Raw genomic sequence first — 15,360 nt, forward strand, 5'->3', positions numbered from 1 at the left:
ATGAGCAACTTTCTGCTCGAGGTAGAACTATCGCAGTATGTAAAACCCAAGCATGTAAAATTGGAGTAACTGGCCAATATTTAAATCAATATGAAAATGTTTGTATTTGCTTACACGCAGCATCAGTGACATCTTAATGTCAGATTTAGGATCATTGTTTCTCAATACTGAATTCTACGTCACAGAAACTCTTGACACAACTGTGCACATACAATATTAACTGTAATATAAGTGAATGCCGTAGGGACAATATTGACCTGTTTGGAGGGAAAGTCAGTACCCTGGTTAGTCATACCTGCTCACCAGTATCAGCAACCGAATCTCTAGTTTAAAAATGATTTTGAAAAAGTCAGGTTATGCAGGAATCAGTGTATGTTTCGAGTCTATGGTGTTAGCATCAGCTGTTACTGCAGTGTGAGGCAAACATTTTTTTAACAATGTGTGAGGCACATTGATCTATCGTGCCAGACCTTTTCATGAGGAATAGGAGCAATGACAGACTATTTCTTCATCCTCTTTGGCACACCATTGGTGAGGGTATCTAGCTGGCATTTGCCAAAAACTGGCCCTAAAGAGGTTGGTATTTTCACTGTGCCCTTGACCAAGGCACTGGCTTTAGTCCCTAGGCACTGCAGAGTGGCAACGCATTACTTCTAAGATGGGTTAAATTCAGAAATTAATTTTCCCTTGGGATAAAAGGATGTCTTATATCTTACTGATTGTAAGTCAAACAGTTTAAAATATTTAAAGATACAGAACATGCAAGTGTGTGCTGGAGTTTTTTCTAACGTATTCTTTCTACTAGGGCTACATGATTATTATTATGATTATTTTAACCAAAATGCAGATCACGAGATGCTGCCACAGTTGCCGATTTTAAGAAATAAAAAAGTATGCTTTTTTGTCCTCTTTATTCACCTAACTTGAGTGCACCTAACTTAGAAGAAAAATTAAAAACACAATGGTAAATCAACAGGTCTTTTTTTCACTTTTACATTGTTACTAACGTTTATTCACTTGACCCATATGCTCAAGAGGCAAAATAAAGTCTTTCACTACAATCACTTGCATGATTGATGTGAATAGCACTCAGAGAAAAGTGCTGGACACCTGTGAGATTTGACTGTGTTTCCTCTGTGACATTTGCATAGTCATTTTGTTTACTGGACATGTATCTTTAGCTAATAAGACTGTGTTGATAATTTTAGTACATCTTGGTGAACTGGATTCTGACGTGCTGTAGATTCTGTCTTTCTTGGGTGTCATGATGTCATGATGTTGGATGATTGACATTAACAACCACTGCGTTGTTTTTCTTGGTCTCCATGCATTCATCGTACTGCAGTTTGTGATGTTCTTTCGGGCAATAGAGCAACTTAGTTATCCTTTCAGCACTTTCCGCATGACTTCTTGGTTTAAAAACAATTGCCCTAAGTATATCCAAACTATTTCCAAACACGGATGGATGAACTTTACCATCTGCTGTGCCAAATATTTGATTCTTGTTGTCTATATAATGTAGTGTTGCTTGCTCGCAATGACTAGTCCAGGAAACCTCAAGCTGTGTGCTACAAGGAACAGCTTGCAGCACCATCATTCAGTCTTGTTGTCAGGCAGAGATTAAGAGAGAGGTTTATTTGCTTTCGCTTTGCTCTCTAGCATGCATGTTCAATATTGCACAATCATGTTCATTTCTGGGAATCCAAAATCATGATCAATATTAAATTTCAAGTAATTCTGCATCTCTATTTTTTACAGCATGTCCTTGTTTTGGCCAAATAAACACTGTATTTAACTTATTATATTACACAATAAACTGGAAGGTGTTGGAAAAAGGGCCACCAGACTGACATGCACTGTAAAGGTATGAAAAATGACATTTTGCAGTTTCATGAGATTATTTATTAACTGTAATTGTGGACGAACCAAAAAGAGTGTAAACTGTTGCAGCTGTGTAGTACTGCAAAATGAAACTAGTATTTGTTTTTCTGTATGCTTTGGTGGTTTAATATAGATTTTGCAATACAAGTTAAGTCTTTTTTTCCCCAGAGAGTTGCAGTGATCAGGTCATAAATCTCTGATATATTCTACCAGTACGAAAACAGATGTTCCCTGTTTTATGTGGGTTTTGTCTTTAATTCCTGCCCACGTGTTTTCTAGCTCTCCTCCCAAAAGGCAGTAAATGCCACCTGGAGGCTGGTTTTTGAGGTTGGTGGCTTCTGGATCAATCCCCACAGGATATATGGTGGGAGGCGGAATACAGAAAGGCGTTAATGAAGAGTGGGGTTGTGAACAAGTGTTAAGATAGTTTCGTGTCAGTGTGTTTGCACATAAGGACTCAGCAGGGTGTCACCCTTGGTTCTGAGTTTTTGTGGATTTCTGCTCTGAAGTCTAACTTAGATAAAGTTTGCCAAAGTCACGTCTCTGAAAAGCAATGAATGTTTTTGAGCTTTTTTTTTTTCACACAGAAATCACGCTCCCCCAACAGATGCTACTCTTAAGTTTACCAAATTCATCTTACTTATCTAATCACTTCATGTCATTCAACTCATTATTTCTATGAACAAAATGATTGTTTGTGACTATGTAGGACACAGCTTATCTGATTTGATTTATTTGATTTATGCATACTTTATTTAGGCAGAGAAGATAAAATGTCCAGCAGCATTTAGAAAATGATGTCAAATGGTTTGCACCTCATATTAATATACAAATATTATGAGATTCTCTTTATCGACTGCGACCCTGATTTATCATTTACATTGATGTTGCAGTGGGGTTTTTTTTTTTTAAACATGCATATTTTGCCTGGTCCAAGCTGAACATCTGAGCCACATCTGTGCTGAATTAAATATGACAGAAGACACATTTGTTACTTTGATGAAGGCAAGCAGGCTGGGTGATGTGATTGAGGTTTAAACACTAGAAATGCTCTTCAGACTGTGCTGAAGACGCAAAGCTCAGGAGCACCAAAGAGCTTATTGACAATTTATTCTCATCTACTCAGCATATACCTGCTGCTTCCTCTGTACTAAGCCTTCTTAAGTTGCTATAGCAACCAGGTGTCATGGTGAAGACACTGCAAACTGCAGTATTTCTTACACACACACACACACACACACACACACACACACACACACACACACACACACACACACACACACAAAGCATATACTGTATATTCTACATTGAGAGGGTTGTAGTTTTGATATTTTTTTTTGTCAGGTAAGGCTACAGAATTCATGTCATTGTCCATTTTATATTTAATATACTGTGACAGGTGCAGAGTGTGTGTGTGTGTGTGTGTGTGGGGGGGGGGGGGTTTCTATGGTGAGGTTAAAGAGCACAGAGTACAAAGATTTCAGGGTTATGTGAACTGAGACTTTCATAAACACACAAATTTATACTTTAATCATATTTTTTTAATTCAAATTTCCACAGTAACTTTAGTAGTGGTCATACTCATAACATATTAGGTGTCAGTAAATGCTGAGTAGCCTCTATCACATACGTATGCTTTCATAAGTACGTCATACTTATGAAAGCATCGCATACTTGTATAGCCTCAGACTTCCTCCACCCTCTGTCTTATATAGGATGTTGCTACTTCCTGTGCCCTGAAGTAAGAAAACAATTTGAAAGTTATTCTTTATTTCATCATTTGGCAATGCAGAACTTCTTGAACCTGTTTATCTGTTTGTACTTGAAGTACATTCAATTTGAATATTTTTCACACAATCCAGCTTGGTGACATGTTGTACTGTTACCTGTGCAGGATTTAGTTCTGCAATACCTAACTTAAGGAAATTGAAAACTGTAACAATAAACAGCAAATGTACTTCAAACATGACAAAGATAAGAAAATATCATTTTCATTAGTGTACATTAAAGGTCAAAATAATGTATAATTATTATATTTGTTCTTCTTAGATATTAAACCAATAACTTAAAGAGAGTCAATAAAATTCTATAATATATAAAAACATCTCGTGTGTTTACACTTCCTTGATAATATATGTACTTAAGCAAATCAATAATGCAACAGAGACAGTGAGAGCAGTTGGGGCTTTGTGTTTGTATGTGAGGATATCTGAGTCAGGGCAGCTGGGCATGTGACCACCTGGGGTGTTACTGACTGCTGTCACAGCAGGTTTGGGCAGCATGTGTGTTTGTGTGTGCGTGCTCGATTTGCCCAGTGGAGTCAGTGTTACAAAAAGAGACGAGCATCACGGATGCACTCAGTCACACATACCCTCTTTCTCGCTCCTTGAGCCTGAACCCTTTTCCCCTACTTTGCCTCCTCGTGTCTCTTCTTGTCATTACATCACTGCATGCCCACAGCGACACATGCCAGGAGGAGGAAATGACTGTCATGTTCCTCAAAGGAGCACTTTGTATGAATTATTGCTCACTTTTTTGTTGGATCGGCTAGTAGTTGGAGCTCTGGGTTTGGATTGGTGGAGAGAGGTTAGTAGTTAAATGAGGGAGCATTTTACAGCTCATAAACCACATAATGGTGTAGCAGAAGCACACACACCCAAAATCATGCGAGATGCTTTACTACTTTACTGATTGTAAAACAGTACAAAACTTGGAAAGTTTGCATACACTTTTAAGCTACATCTTAAAGGGTTTGCATGTAAACTTGCGAAACATTTTCTTGGGAATAATAAAATGAAATATATTCACTGGTCACTATATTAGGAACATCTTGCTGGTGTCAGCTTGGACCCCCTTTTGGTCTTCATTCACACACAGACTAGACAATGATTTCATGACATGCTGCAGTGATATATAAACATGTGGTGAGTGAAAACTCACAAAGTTCTCAGTGCATCACGTGAGTTCTTGCAACAGTTTGAGCCTATAGCAGTATACCTAGGGAATGTTTTAGGGTCACCTGATCCAGCCTGCTATAAGCTTTATCAAAAAAGAAAGCCTTACGCCTCATATTAAAGATAGACAAGGTGTCTGTCTCCTGAATCCAAACTGGGTGCTGATTCCACAGGAGAGGGCCCTGGTGTCTGGAAGAACTGCCGGCCATTGTGACATTAGAAACTCTAGAAACCACAAGTAAGCCTGCAGTCTGAGAGTGAAGTGCTCTTTTGCCATAGTATGATATTATGAGGTGTTTAAGGGATAATGGGGCGTGATTATTCCCATGCATATTTTGACTTATTTTCAAAACTTTGTGTGTGAGTAGAAGAATTTAAAATTCAGTTCTGGATTTACCAGGGAGCTAATGAAGAGAAGCTAATATGGGAGAAATACGGTCTATCTTTCTAGTCCTTGATAGTAACATTTTGGATCAACTGGAGGCTTTTTAGGGACCTTTAATAGCAATGATAATGATCAGTAACAATAGCTACAGTTTAGTGACTGTGGTCATAAATGGATAGAAATGGTCAGCAACAATACTCAAGCTACAATGTTTATACATTGTGTGCCACGGGTAATCTGGGGTCCAAAGTGTACCAAAAAAATATTCTCGACACCATTACACCAACCAGCAGCAGTCTGAACTGTTGATATCTGGCAGGATGGATCCATGCTTTCACATTCTTTACACCAAATTGTTACCCTACCATCGCAATGTTGCAGCAGCAATCGATGCTCGGCAGACCTGTCAGCATTTTTCTAGTTTCAGTTCCAGTTTCCTATTTTGATCAGCCTGTGTGAATTGCAGGCTCAATTTCTTTCTTTTTTTTTATAGCACCCAATGTAGTCTGGTATCCATCCTTTTTAAGGTTTCATGCCTCATGTTCAGAGATGTTCTTCCACAAATCTTGGTTGTACGAGTGGTTATCTGAGTTATTGCAGTGTTCCTATCAGCTCAAAGCAGTCTAGCCATTTTTCTTTTATCTTTGGTATCAACAAGGCATTTTCCGAGTAGTAAACTGGCACTCAGTGGATATTTTCTCTTTTTTAAACAATTCTCTGCAAACCCTAAAGATGATTATGCAAAACTGCAATAAAACAGCAATTTCTGAAATACTCAAACCAGCCCACCTGGCGCCAACAGCCATGCCAAGTTTAAAGTCCCTTAAATCACCTTTCTGCTTCATCACTCCATTTCACAGTCATGACTAAATATGTTAAATATCACAATATTGGTCACAATTCATGGTATGGCATGGTAAGAAAAGTCCTCTTAAAGTTTCACATTCATTGTGTAAGAATACTATTCAGGAAGTTTTTTACATTTTGCTATGTCCAATACCACCTACAGTGCTATTTGAAAGTTGCATGTGTAATAGCAGAAACTGTAGACAAGTGACCAAATTGGTCCTGTAGGTCTATTTTAAGCTGCATACATATGTGTATGAACACATGCACTGTTCCTGCATGTACCGTGTTTTGATGAGGTGGTAGAGAAGAGGTGATTTCTTTGAGCCAATTCAGGTTTCTGCTCAGCTGTCTCATTCAGACAAATGGAAGTATATCAGAGTAACCTGTTTATATAAGAAGGCCCATAAAACTGGCAGGGTGGATGACAGAGACACCCTGAAGGAGGTGGGCCGGAATATCCTGCTTCATTGGTCTATCTATCTGTGTCTGTATGCGTGTGTGTGTCCTTGTGTGCGTATGCGTGCGTATGTGCATGCATGTGTGCAGACAAATGTGCAGGCACTTTCGCACATTTGTTCACGCGCTCAGTTGTGCAAGTAAGTAAGAAGGAATGAATGAGAATATAAAGAGAATATTTGTGTCTTTGTGACTCTGTGCACAGATGTGCATGCACATTACTTAATGAAGTCTTTGATGCATCCTCTGCTTCCTGCTTGGAGGCCCTTGGTGCCAGTGCTGGTGCAGAAATGGATGCTGCTAATTTTAGCATCACTGTGAGAATCTCTGAATGTGTGAGAGGAGAGGGAAAGGGCGCTTCAGAGAGGTAGGAGGGATAACAAAAACAGAGTGGATAAAATAAGAGACAGAGAAAAGATGTGGGAGCATATCGAGTGTGAATGACTGTGACTATAGCTGAATGTATTCCCGCAATCCCTGATAACTTACTAATAAACTTGTAAAATTGTGCTGTGTAGTTAGAAACTGAGCTTTTAGAAGCATATCAATCATTATTATAATTTGCCATGTTGTTGTGTAGTTTGTTAATTTCTTAAAAAACCTTAAAAAAACATCCAACAGGGAGCATGCAGACTGGTCACTGAAGCTAAACAGAAGCAAATAAGGAAGAGAATAAAAATAGTGCTTCATTACAGCAACAACGGATTTATTTCTAGACTTTCAGACTGTGATGAAGTTTAAGGCACACATTTTATATGCGTTGTATAGCTGTTTAATGACGGTGGTTCCCAGGGCATGCCGTTGAAGATCTAGTGCCTCTGCAGCCCATTAACTCACCTTCAGCCTGTTGGAGCAGCTTCGCTCCATAAAAGAGTTAAATTGAACTTCAGTTAATGTACAGTACGGTTTTGGTTTCTATAACAAGGTGGTGTTTACAGGGCTGAGGCGTGCCCGATGTTTTTTAAACTATTCATTTCATTTTTTTTGGCATAAGACTGGAACCTCAGTTCAGATCTCTTAGTACATCATCTGACAGCTTATGTCTTTTTATATTCATTGACTTTATAAAGCACTGAAGAGCAGCTTTTTCATACATGGAGGTCTCATAAATGCTTAATAAAGCCTCCATTAAATGTAATGCCTTCTGTCAGTCCAGTTCAATAATAATGTTTTATATTTCCTCTCTTAAGGAGCTGCTGTATAATATGCAATGTTATTGTATTTGTTTTAATAAAATGGATAACATAAATCCGTACTTAATATCCACAAAGACATAGATTTAACATAAGACCACAAATGCCGCACTACGTGTTGCAGTGGTGATTCATTATCCTGAACCAGAGTGGAGCCTTAACATTAGTTCACCTCAGGTTTGGCTGTGTCTCAGTTCATTATATTTCTGTTTGAGTCTCATCAACATGGGTTGGTGTCTCTGTGGACTCTTGTGTTTTAGCCGAGCTGTGTCAGTAGACCCCTGTGATAAAGCTACGGAGGCCCTTTGACTGAACTGGGTCAGAAGCCAAGATGAAGGAATTGTGCCACAGAGAAAAGTACGCTGCCTTTGGCTGCCATTTTGCTCCTCTGGGCTTTTGTCTTGAGCACATCCGTCTAACCTTGCACTCTTACAGATATAGTCGCTGAATGGTAATTGTACAATGCAAAAGCTGCGGTAAACTGCTACACTTCATAATATCCACTGTATTAGATCAATGAGGCAGAGAGTGAGGCAGTCTCTTGTGAGTTTGTCTGTCCCTGTGGGCTGCGTCACACAAGATGACATCCTCGCCAGGGACCTTGAGCCTACTCCTCCCTCAGGACAGCCCACACTGTTTACCACCAGCAGGGGAAAATGACACAGATCCGAATACACATACAACAGTGTATGAGTGCACAAAATGATATACTACACACATTTACATGCATATTTACAGCATTTATTTAAAAAGCTAGATGAGACAATGAGACCACGCTCAAGCTCACTTAATACTTTTGTTAATAAATGTGAGAAAGCATTGGTGTAAATCTTCTTTGTGAATGAGATTGTGGAAAGAGGACACTTGGTAAGGTTGGTGAGGGAGCTTAGTCATGCAGAGACAAAAGTTGCTTCTAATGGAAGTGTGTGGACTGTTTTTTCCTAATGCATCCTATTTGGGACTAGCACCTGCATCTGTGTTTTGGACTGTGAAAACACATAGACGCCTGCCAGGCCAATCAGCTGAAGAGTGAAGGTCTTCATACAAGCTGTAATGGACAACATCCACCAGTACTAAAAAGAACTTTAGGTCTCATTTATTGAGCACCTCAGTGCCTTACTGAGTTTCATTCACTGGCATTTTTTTTTACCATTAACTTCATTAATTTAGTGAAAAATGTCTTAGGTGAAGTGTCCAATCGATCATATGCAATCATAAGGCTTTCTGATCTCATTGGGCTGTCACTTTACCTTGTGTTACCTCATTTGCATACAGCTACTTTATTGCTGTGGCCCTCTGCAAAGTTTTGCATCATTCATGAAGAGCTGGAACAGAAACAAAACACATTAGCACCACATTATTGCCACAGTATTTATGATCAAGTGTACTTAAGCATATAGCTCACATCGAAGCATGAACAGCCATGGTACAATTAAATACTTATATAGTTTTTAATATGTCAGTGCAGTGACACCACGAGGCCTTGTGAGGCTGGATTTGCATAAGTAATCATATCAGCATAACAATAAATTTGAATCAACTTACCTTGCAAAATGACAGATCTGACAAAGAGCTACAGTATAATTACTGTCTTCGAGGTGAAATTCGTAAGTGAATTATAAATTAATTGTGTTGAATTTCAACTTCCTGTAATTACATTTTTTAAGAAGGCTCTGCCTGTTTTAAAGGTAAGCTATGTCTGTTGCCTTCAAGATTTTAAAATGGAATTCTCAGCTATAAAAAATTTAAAACCATTTTCAGATGACTCATTGTGAAGTCAGGCAGCTTCTGTATGTTTTATTGCAGTATTTTTTTAATGTTCCCTGCAGTCTTATTTACCGCAGTTTTTTTCCTCTGTTCCAAAAAAAAAATCACACTGGTAAGAAAAATGACTTTTAGTCCAAGTTTGAAAAGAATTATTCTCCCCCTTTGTGTTGCATTTTCTAGAAAGATGATATAAGATGATGTGTCTTTATGACTGAGGCGCTTTTAAAGTCAAGAGTATAGCCCTCTTTTAACCACTGTTAGTTACAGTAATTTGTATCCAGAATGAGCTTAAGGATTAAATCTGCTTTAATAGCCAGTAGTGCCAGTGTAACACAATAGTACATACCCTTCATGCTGTTTCACTATACTTAAAGGATCTGTCCTTATGATGCTTCTTTTGGTATCCCTGATCTTTACTCAAGTGCTACGATTAAGCCAGAAAACATCAGGATCAAATTCACGAGCTCTCCTCTAAAGCTGGAATAACCTTCAGTTAGAAAAGTCCTAAAATCAGATAAATTATCAACACAGAAATGTAACAGACAAAACGAAACGGAGCGTACATAACATGATTGAAGACTACTGGATTCCTTTCATTTTGTTTCAAGCATGAACTCTTCTTAGAGTTGATTAATTTCCCTCAGCAAGTTTATAGCTAGAACAATCTGCTGTCAAAAAATTAAAATTGTTACCACTTTCTCTAAGTCATTGATGCTCCTGTACATACAGTAATGAAGAAGCTCACTGGCAGCACTGAACAAAACACCTGCTGACCTCTACTTTTCTGTCTTCCAATTGACCTCCATCTGCTTCCTTTAGGTGATGATTGTAGGTGACTGTGAGTATGTGACAGCAAAGGTGTATGCAAGCAGAGCTGAGGGCAGAAAGGTTGACACACTGTGATGGTGCATGTATATGTGTCTGTTCTGCTGTGTGTAAGCAGCCTTGCAGTGCCAGCTCGATTATTAAAGTGGCACTGCCATTGCTATTCAGATATTACAACCGTAGGTCCTCCCTAATAAAAAAATGCAGACGCAGTATTCGGTGTTTAAACCAGCTGCTCCTTCTCTGACAACGACTGAATCACTGAATTCAGGTAAGAACTAACACGGCAGTTTCAACATTGAAAACCACTTTAGCCTTGCAGGTTAGGTGCTGATGAAATTAGTGACATGTCAGGAAAAGAATTCATTTCCTGACATCATTGTGGTTTTTCATACCAGTAATCTACAGAAAATCACTTTAAACCAACCGGTTTCATGGCTGCTTATGAAAATATTCAAAAATAAGTCTAATGTATGCATTTTCAAGCACAGACTACTTTGTGGAGTGGAGAAAATCAGTTGATTGTGACATTTCTCTATGTCTTTCTCTATGGCACTTCTCTATCTGTTGTTGCATTTGTCTTCACATTTCATAAAAATGTAACCCAGGTCTTTGCTTTGAAGACATTTTCTCTGGGGATATCAACATTATGTAACCTTTCAGTAAGATGCGTTGAAACAATAGTGTGCCATCCAATTATTATGTTAATGCTTCAGTAGAACTACTATAACACATGCATTCACATAGATATTTAATGTACATGACAGTCTGCCTATGTCTTTGTTAAAGTGGAGTCACAGTCATTAAATCAGGTATAAAACGAGCTGTGGTAACAGCTGAAAACTGACTGACTCAAGTACAGCACTCACTGTATTGTGTTTGAATGCATCTTGAGGCAGACACGTGTTAATTGCACATATGTAAATATCTTTTTTCTGAGCTTATAAGGAAGTATAGCGAGCATGGCAAGCATGGCACTATTCATCAAAGTAAGCACTGAGGTTCTTATCAGGATTAAGCCACGACAGGCACGGTGCAATGCATTGGATTTAAACATGTCTTTGATGTTGTGTGCTTGTTTATATCTTTTCCTGCATTTGAATATGTGTGTGATTAGGTGGTTTCTTTCTTTCTGCTAAACTATTGTGCTCACTTATGTTCCCCGCTTTTTCAGTCTTATTGAGACCTCTTATCGTGTGTCCAGAAATAGACAAATGTTTTTATGGTTTAGTTAAAATGGATTACGGTATACATTTGGCATTACAGTACGACTCAAATGTGTATCAAATGACCATATGATCAGATGTAGAGTGCCCACGCAACACATTCCATCTGTGAAACACTGAAGCAGCTGCTACACTAAATCGTGTCTGCCATCGAGAAAGGAATTGTATGGCTATTTGCATACTGGATAAAAGTGCATGAAAAATGAGAAGGAAAGGGTCGTGCAAAAAATGAAAAAGCACCATACAAAATAACAGGGAGTGGTTGGCTAACAGAGACCAATAAAAAGACCAACACGTGATTCAATAGAAGCGTTGGATTTCCAAGGGGAGTGCAGGATGCTTTAGTGCAAGACTATAATGCTAACAAATGTGCACTAGTAGATAGCAACAACAGCTCCAGGAAACATCAGTCTCTTAGTCCAACGCTTTGAGCTGAAACATTGCAACAACTTTTTCATGGATTGTCATAATGTTGTTGTTTACAGAAAAAAGAAAAATAATGTTTTTTTTACTTGTGTACGGCGCCCTCTTTTCATTTCTATTTGTGGATTTTTGAACAGAACTCGCCTCCCCCTGTTTTAATCAATGCTAATTAAATTTGATGTGTGTCAAAGCTGCACCAAATGTCCATTGTTTTGCTATGGCATACAGCTCTGTGTCAAGATCTCTGTCAAATGAGCATAACGGTGTTCTTAATGTGGAAAAGCGTGTGTCACATCTTGATTGGTAAAAATGCTTCTGCAGAGCACACACCTGTGCATCTTCACTCTCAGCTCCTTCAGCAAACTTGTTCTGTCCTCACTTCTCCTTAGAGATAGGAACTAAGACGTTCTGTTGTGGTGTGGTGAGATCAGTCTCTAGGTCACAGGCAAGAGGACAGAGGACAGTAGAAAAGGTGGCACACGACGGTAATTAGAAGGGCTCTGTGTTTTGTGCTATTTAGCAATGGTTAGCTCCCTGCCACCACTGCTACCGGATGCTCAACATTACAGTCTAAATTTAAGGCTTGTCAATGTTTGCACTGTTTAGCCAATATTGTAATGTTAGTATTTAACTAAAATCACAACTTGTACTGCTGGATCACATCATTACTGGGTCACTCTCATAATTACCAGTTTCACAGAAAACAGCATTCCTGTCAGTATAATTGTTGTAATTGACCAAAAAAGTCACTTTTTTTTTTAAAGCTGTTAAACATCCAGCTTGATGCTAAAATATGTAGGAGTGCATTGATATATACACATATATGGAAACCTCAGGCAACACACTGGCACCAATCCCTGTTCTAATAAGGGGACACACACACTTACAGTGTTTAAGTACAAACACAAATTGGACAAATTTCTGCATATTTCTGCAAAGGGACAATGCTGTGTCAGCAGCAGTAGATAGTTATCTCTGTCCTGGATGCAGTTTCCGCTTTACCATAATCAACTCTACTATAATCTGTGCAATAAAAATACAAGTGATGTCCTCATTTTACCACCTCAAAAGCTCAGCCATGCTCCCTTGCCCTTCTGCAGGCTATCTAAAGAACCTTTATAAAACAATAATGGCATAATTGTAATTATAATGGGATAAGAGAAATTACATTACTGCATTACAGATGTTCAATGTTTCACACAGTTATAGAATTGTGAAGGAAGCAAAGTATTAACTTTCACTATCAATATTACCCATTACTATTAAAACATCACTCATCCAACTGTGCAGAAAAGCTTTTAGTAAACAATTTTCTCACACGGTAGCATGACATTATATAATGAAATGTAATTCCATTAGTATTATATTTTATTTGGGTGGTTATTGATTAGGACAGCTGGAAGCCCACTAATGAGTGACAAGCAGCAGACTGGCAGCTTGTGTCACACCCAATGGAAACTTTTCCATTGCTGCCACCTCTCACAGTTGATGTGAGCTGCTTGTGTGGCTGTAGACATGTACAGTAGACCTGTACAGAAAATGTGTTTGTCTTGTCAGTGAAGGATGGTCTCCTTGACCTATATGCTATCTTATCTGTGTTGAAACTGTGATGAAACAGTTTCCTTTATCCAATTTCTTTGTTACAACACACTCTAGTGGTCTTTTGTGTTGTGTTAGATTTTCCCTCCACCATATGGACCTCTCATTTTTGCAGTTTTCTTCTTCTTCTGAGAGCCATAATCTCATCCGTGCCCATCACTGCAGTCGCAAAATGCTTTACTTCTTATTGGTCTTTCTTCAGTGGTCCCTTCTCTTTTGTCTGACATTTCTCTTACAGTTTCTTTTTACTCATTTCCTTTCTTTTCTCTCATCTATTCTGTCCTAACCCCTTCGTTTGCACCATTACCATCCGTCTCTTCTAAAGGGGATCCCATGAAAGTGTTTAATTGTTCTGAAATGCCCACGGTGAGCTGGACTAAATGACTCAGCAGACTTGTCAGCTGACATGAAAGTCTAATTCATTTTAGCTCTAGTTTGTTTGCAGTCATTCAAAAGCTTTCTGTCTCTGGTGAGAGCTGGACACATTCGCAGACGCATTTTATTTCCTTGTTCTTTGAGAGCTCAAGGCTATACATAATCGAGGCTGTTAAGATGTCAGACTAAAAGCAAGCACTGTTGCGCAGGTGTTTTTCATGTTCATGGGGATATTTGCTTATTTATATAAGCAAATATAAGAGTATGTGAGTGTCTGTCGGCTCTTGTGGTTCTTGTGAAGATGTTGAAAGAACAACAGAATGCATTCATTACACTTACCACTAATTTAAAGCATCCTCTCCAGTCAGTCCAGGTCCTTCTACCTATAAGACTCATTCATTTTACAACTTAGATTTCAGTGTGACATTATTAATTACTTCCAGTGAATACTGCACTTGCTAACATGTGTGCCTCATGTTTTAATCTGCATTACAGAGCATGATAAGCACCGCCTATGCAAAAGCACTGAATACATGAATCTTCACTTCAAAGTCAAATGGTTCCATAATGAGTATGTCCGTGACCTGCCGGCCTTCAAGGATGTTCCACCAGAATATTCTCTGTGAGTGTTTTCCACACATCTACATGCACAAACACGGGCGTGCCCACACGCACGCACGCACGCACGCACGCACACGCACACGCACACACACACACACACACACACACACACACACACACACACACGTGTTACTGTATGAGCAAAGGTTTGTGCATGAACTGTTAGTTAAAATTATGGCAAAGATAAAACTAATACAGGCTAATTTAGCAGTAAATGAAAGTCATAATCAGCTTTTGTCAAAATGGTTTAGAGAGCTGTTGATTCAGCTGTAATAATTCCCAATGATATAAATGAGGATCAAATAAATAACAGAACAGCTTCTGTGCGTCAACACAGATTCACTGCAGGAAATCTGCATCAAGTTAGGTGGAAGGTGATTTTGTATCAGAGCACCGGCCTTCAATGGTAGTGCTAGTGAAGGATTAAAACTAAAAAGCCAAGTTAAAACATTTAAATTAGAGTGAAGTTAAAGGAGCATGAGTGGGAATGACATCACACCTACACGAGCTGTGCGGACATGGAACCCACGCCATGAAGCTCCCAGAGCACAGTTTTTGTACTGTTGCTAATGCCAGAGGAGGTTTGGATGAGGGCTGGAGATTGCACTCTGCACCCCAGTATTCAGTAACCCCCCTTTGTTACTTCATGTGGTCTGCCACTTTGTTAAGTTGCCGTGGTTCCTGAATGCTACCAGTTTGTAATAATACCACTTTAAGTTGAATATGTAATCTCTAGCACTATCTCTTTTACAAAATTACTTGTTGCAGCAATGGCATGCTATTGCATGTTTTAATCTGCATTACAG

General features: G+C 38.8%; 1 protein-coding gene across 7 annotated transcripts in view; it reads left to right on the forward strand.

Moving 5' to 3' along the window:
• Positions 1 to 15,360, forward strand: part of unc13c (unc-13 homolog C (C. elegans)) — a 187,602-nt gene that overhangs the window by 146,200 nt on the left and 26,042 nt on the right. For all 7 annotated transcript variants that reach the window (XM_026172660.1, XM_026172653.1, XM_026172669.1 and 4 more), the window contains one exon: positions 14,429 to 14,555. In XM_026172660.1, the coding sequence (XP_026028445.1) occupies positions 14,429 to 14,555 (127 nt within the window). The remainder of the gene's footprint in view (positions 1 to 14,428; positions 14,556 to 15,360) is intronic.

The sequence above is a fragment of the Astatotilapia calliptera genome, chromosome 1, assembly GCF_900246225.1.
Source record: "Astatotilapia calliptera chromosome 1, fAstCal1.2, whole genome shotgun sequence".
NCBI lineage: Eukaryota > Metazoa > Chordata > Actinopteri > Cichliformes > Cichlidae > Astatotilapia > Astatotilapia calliptera.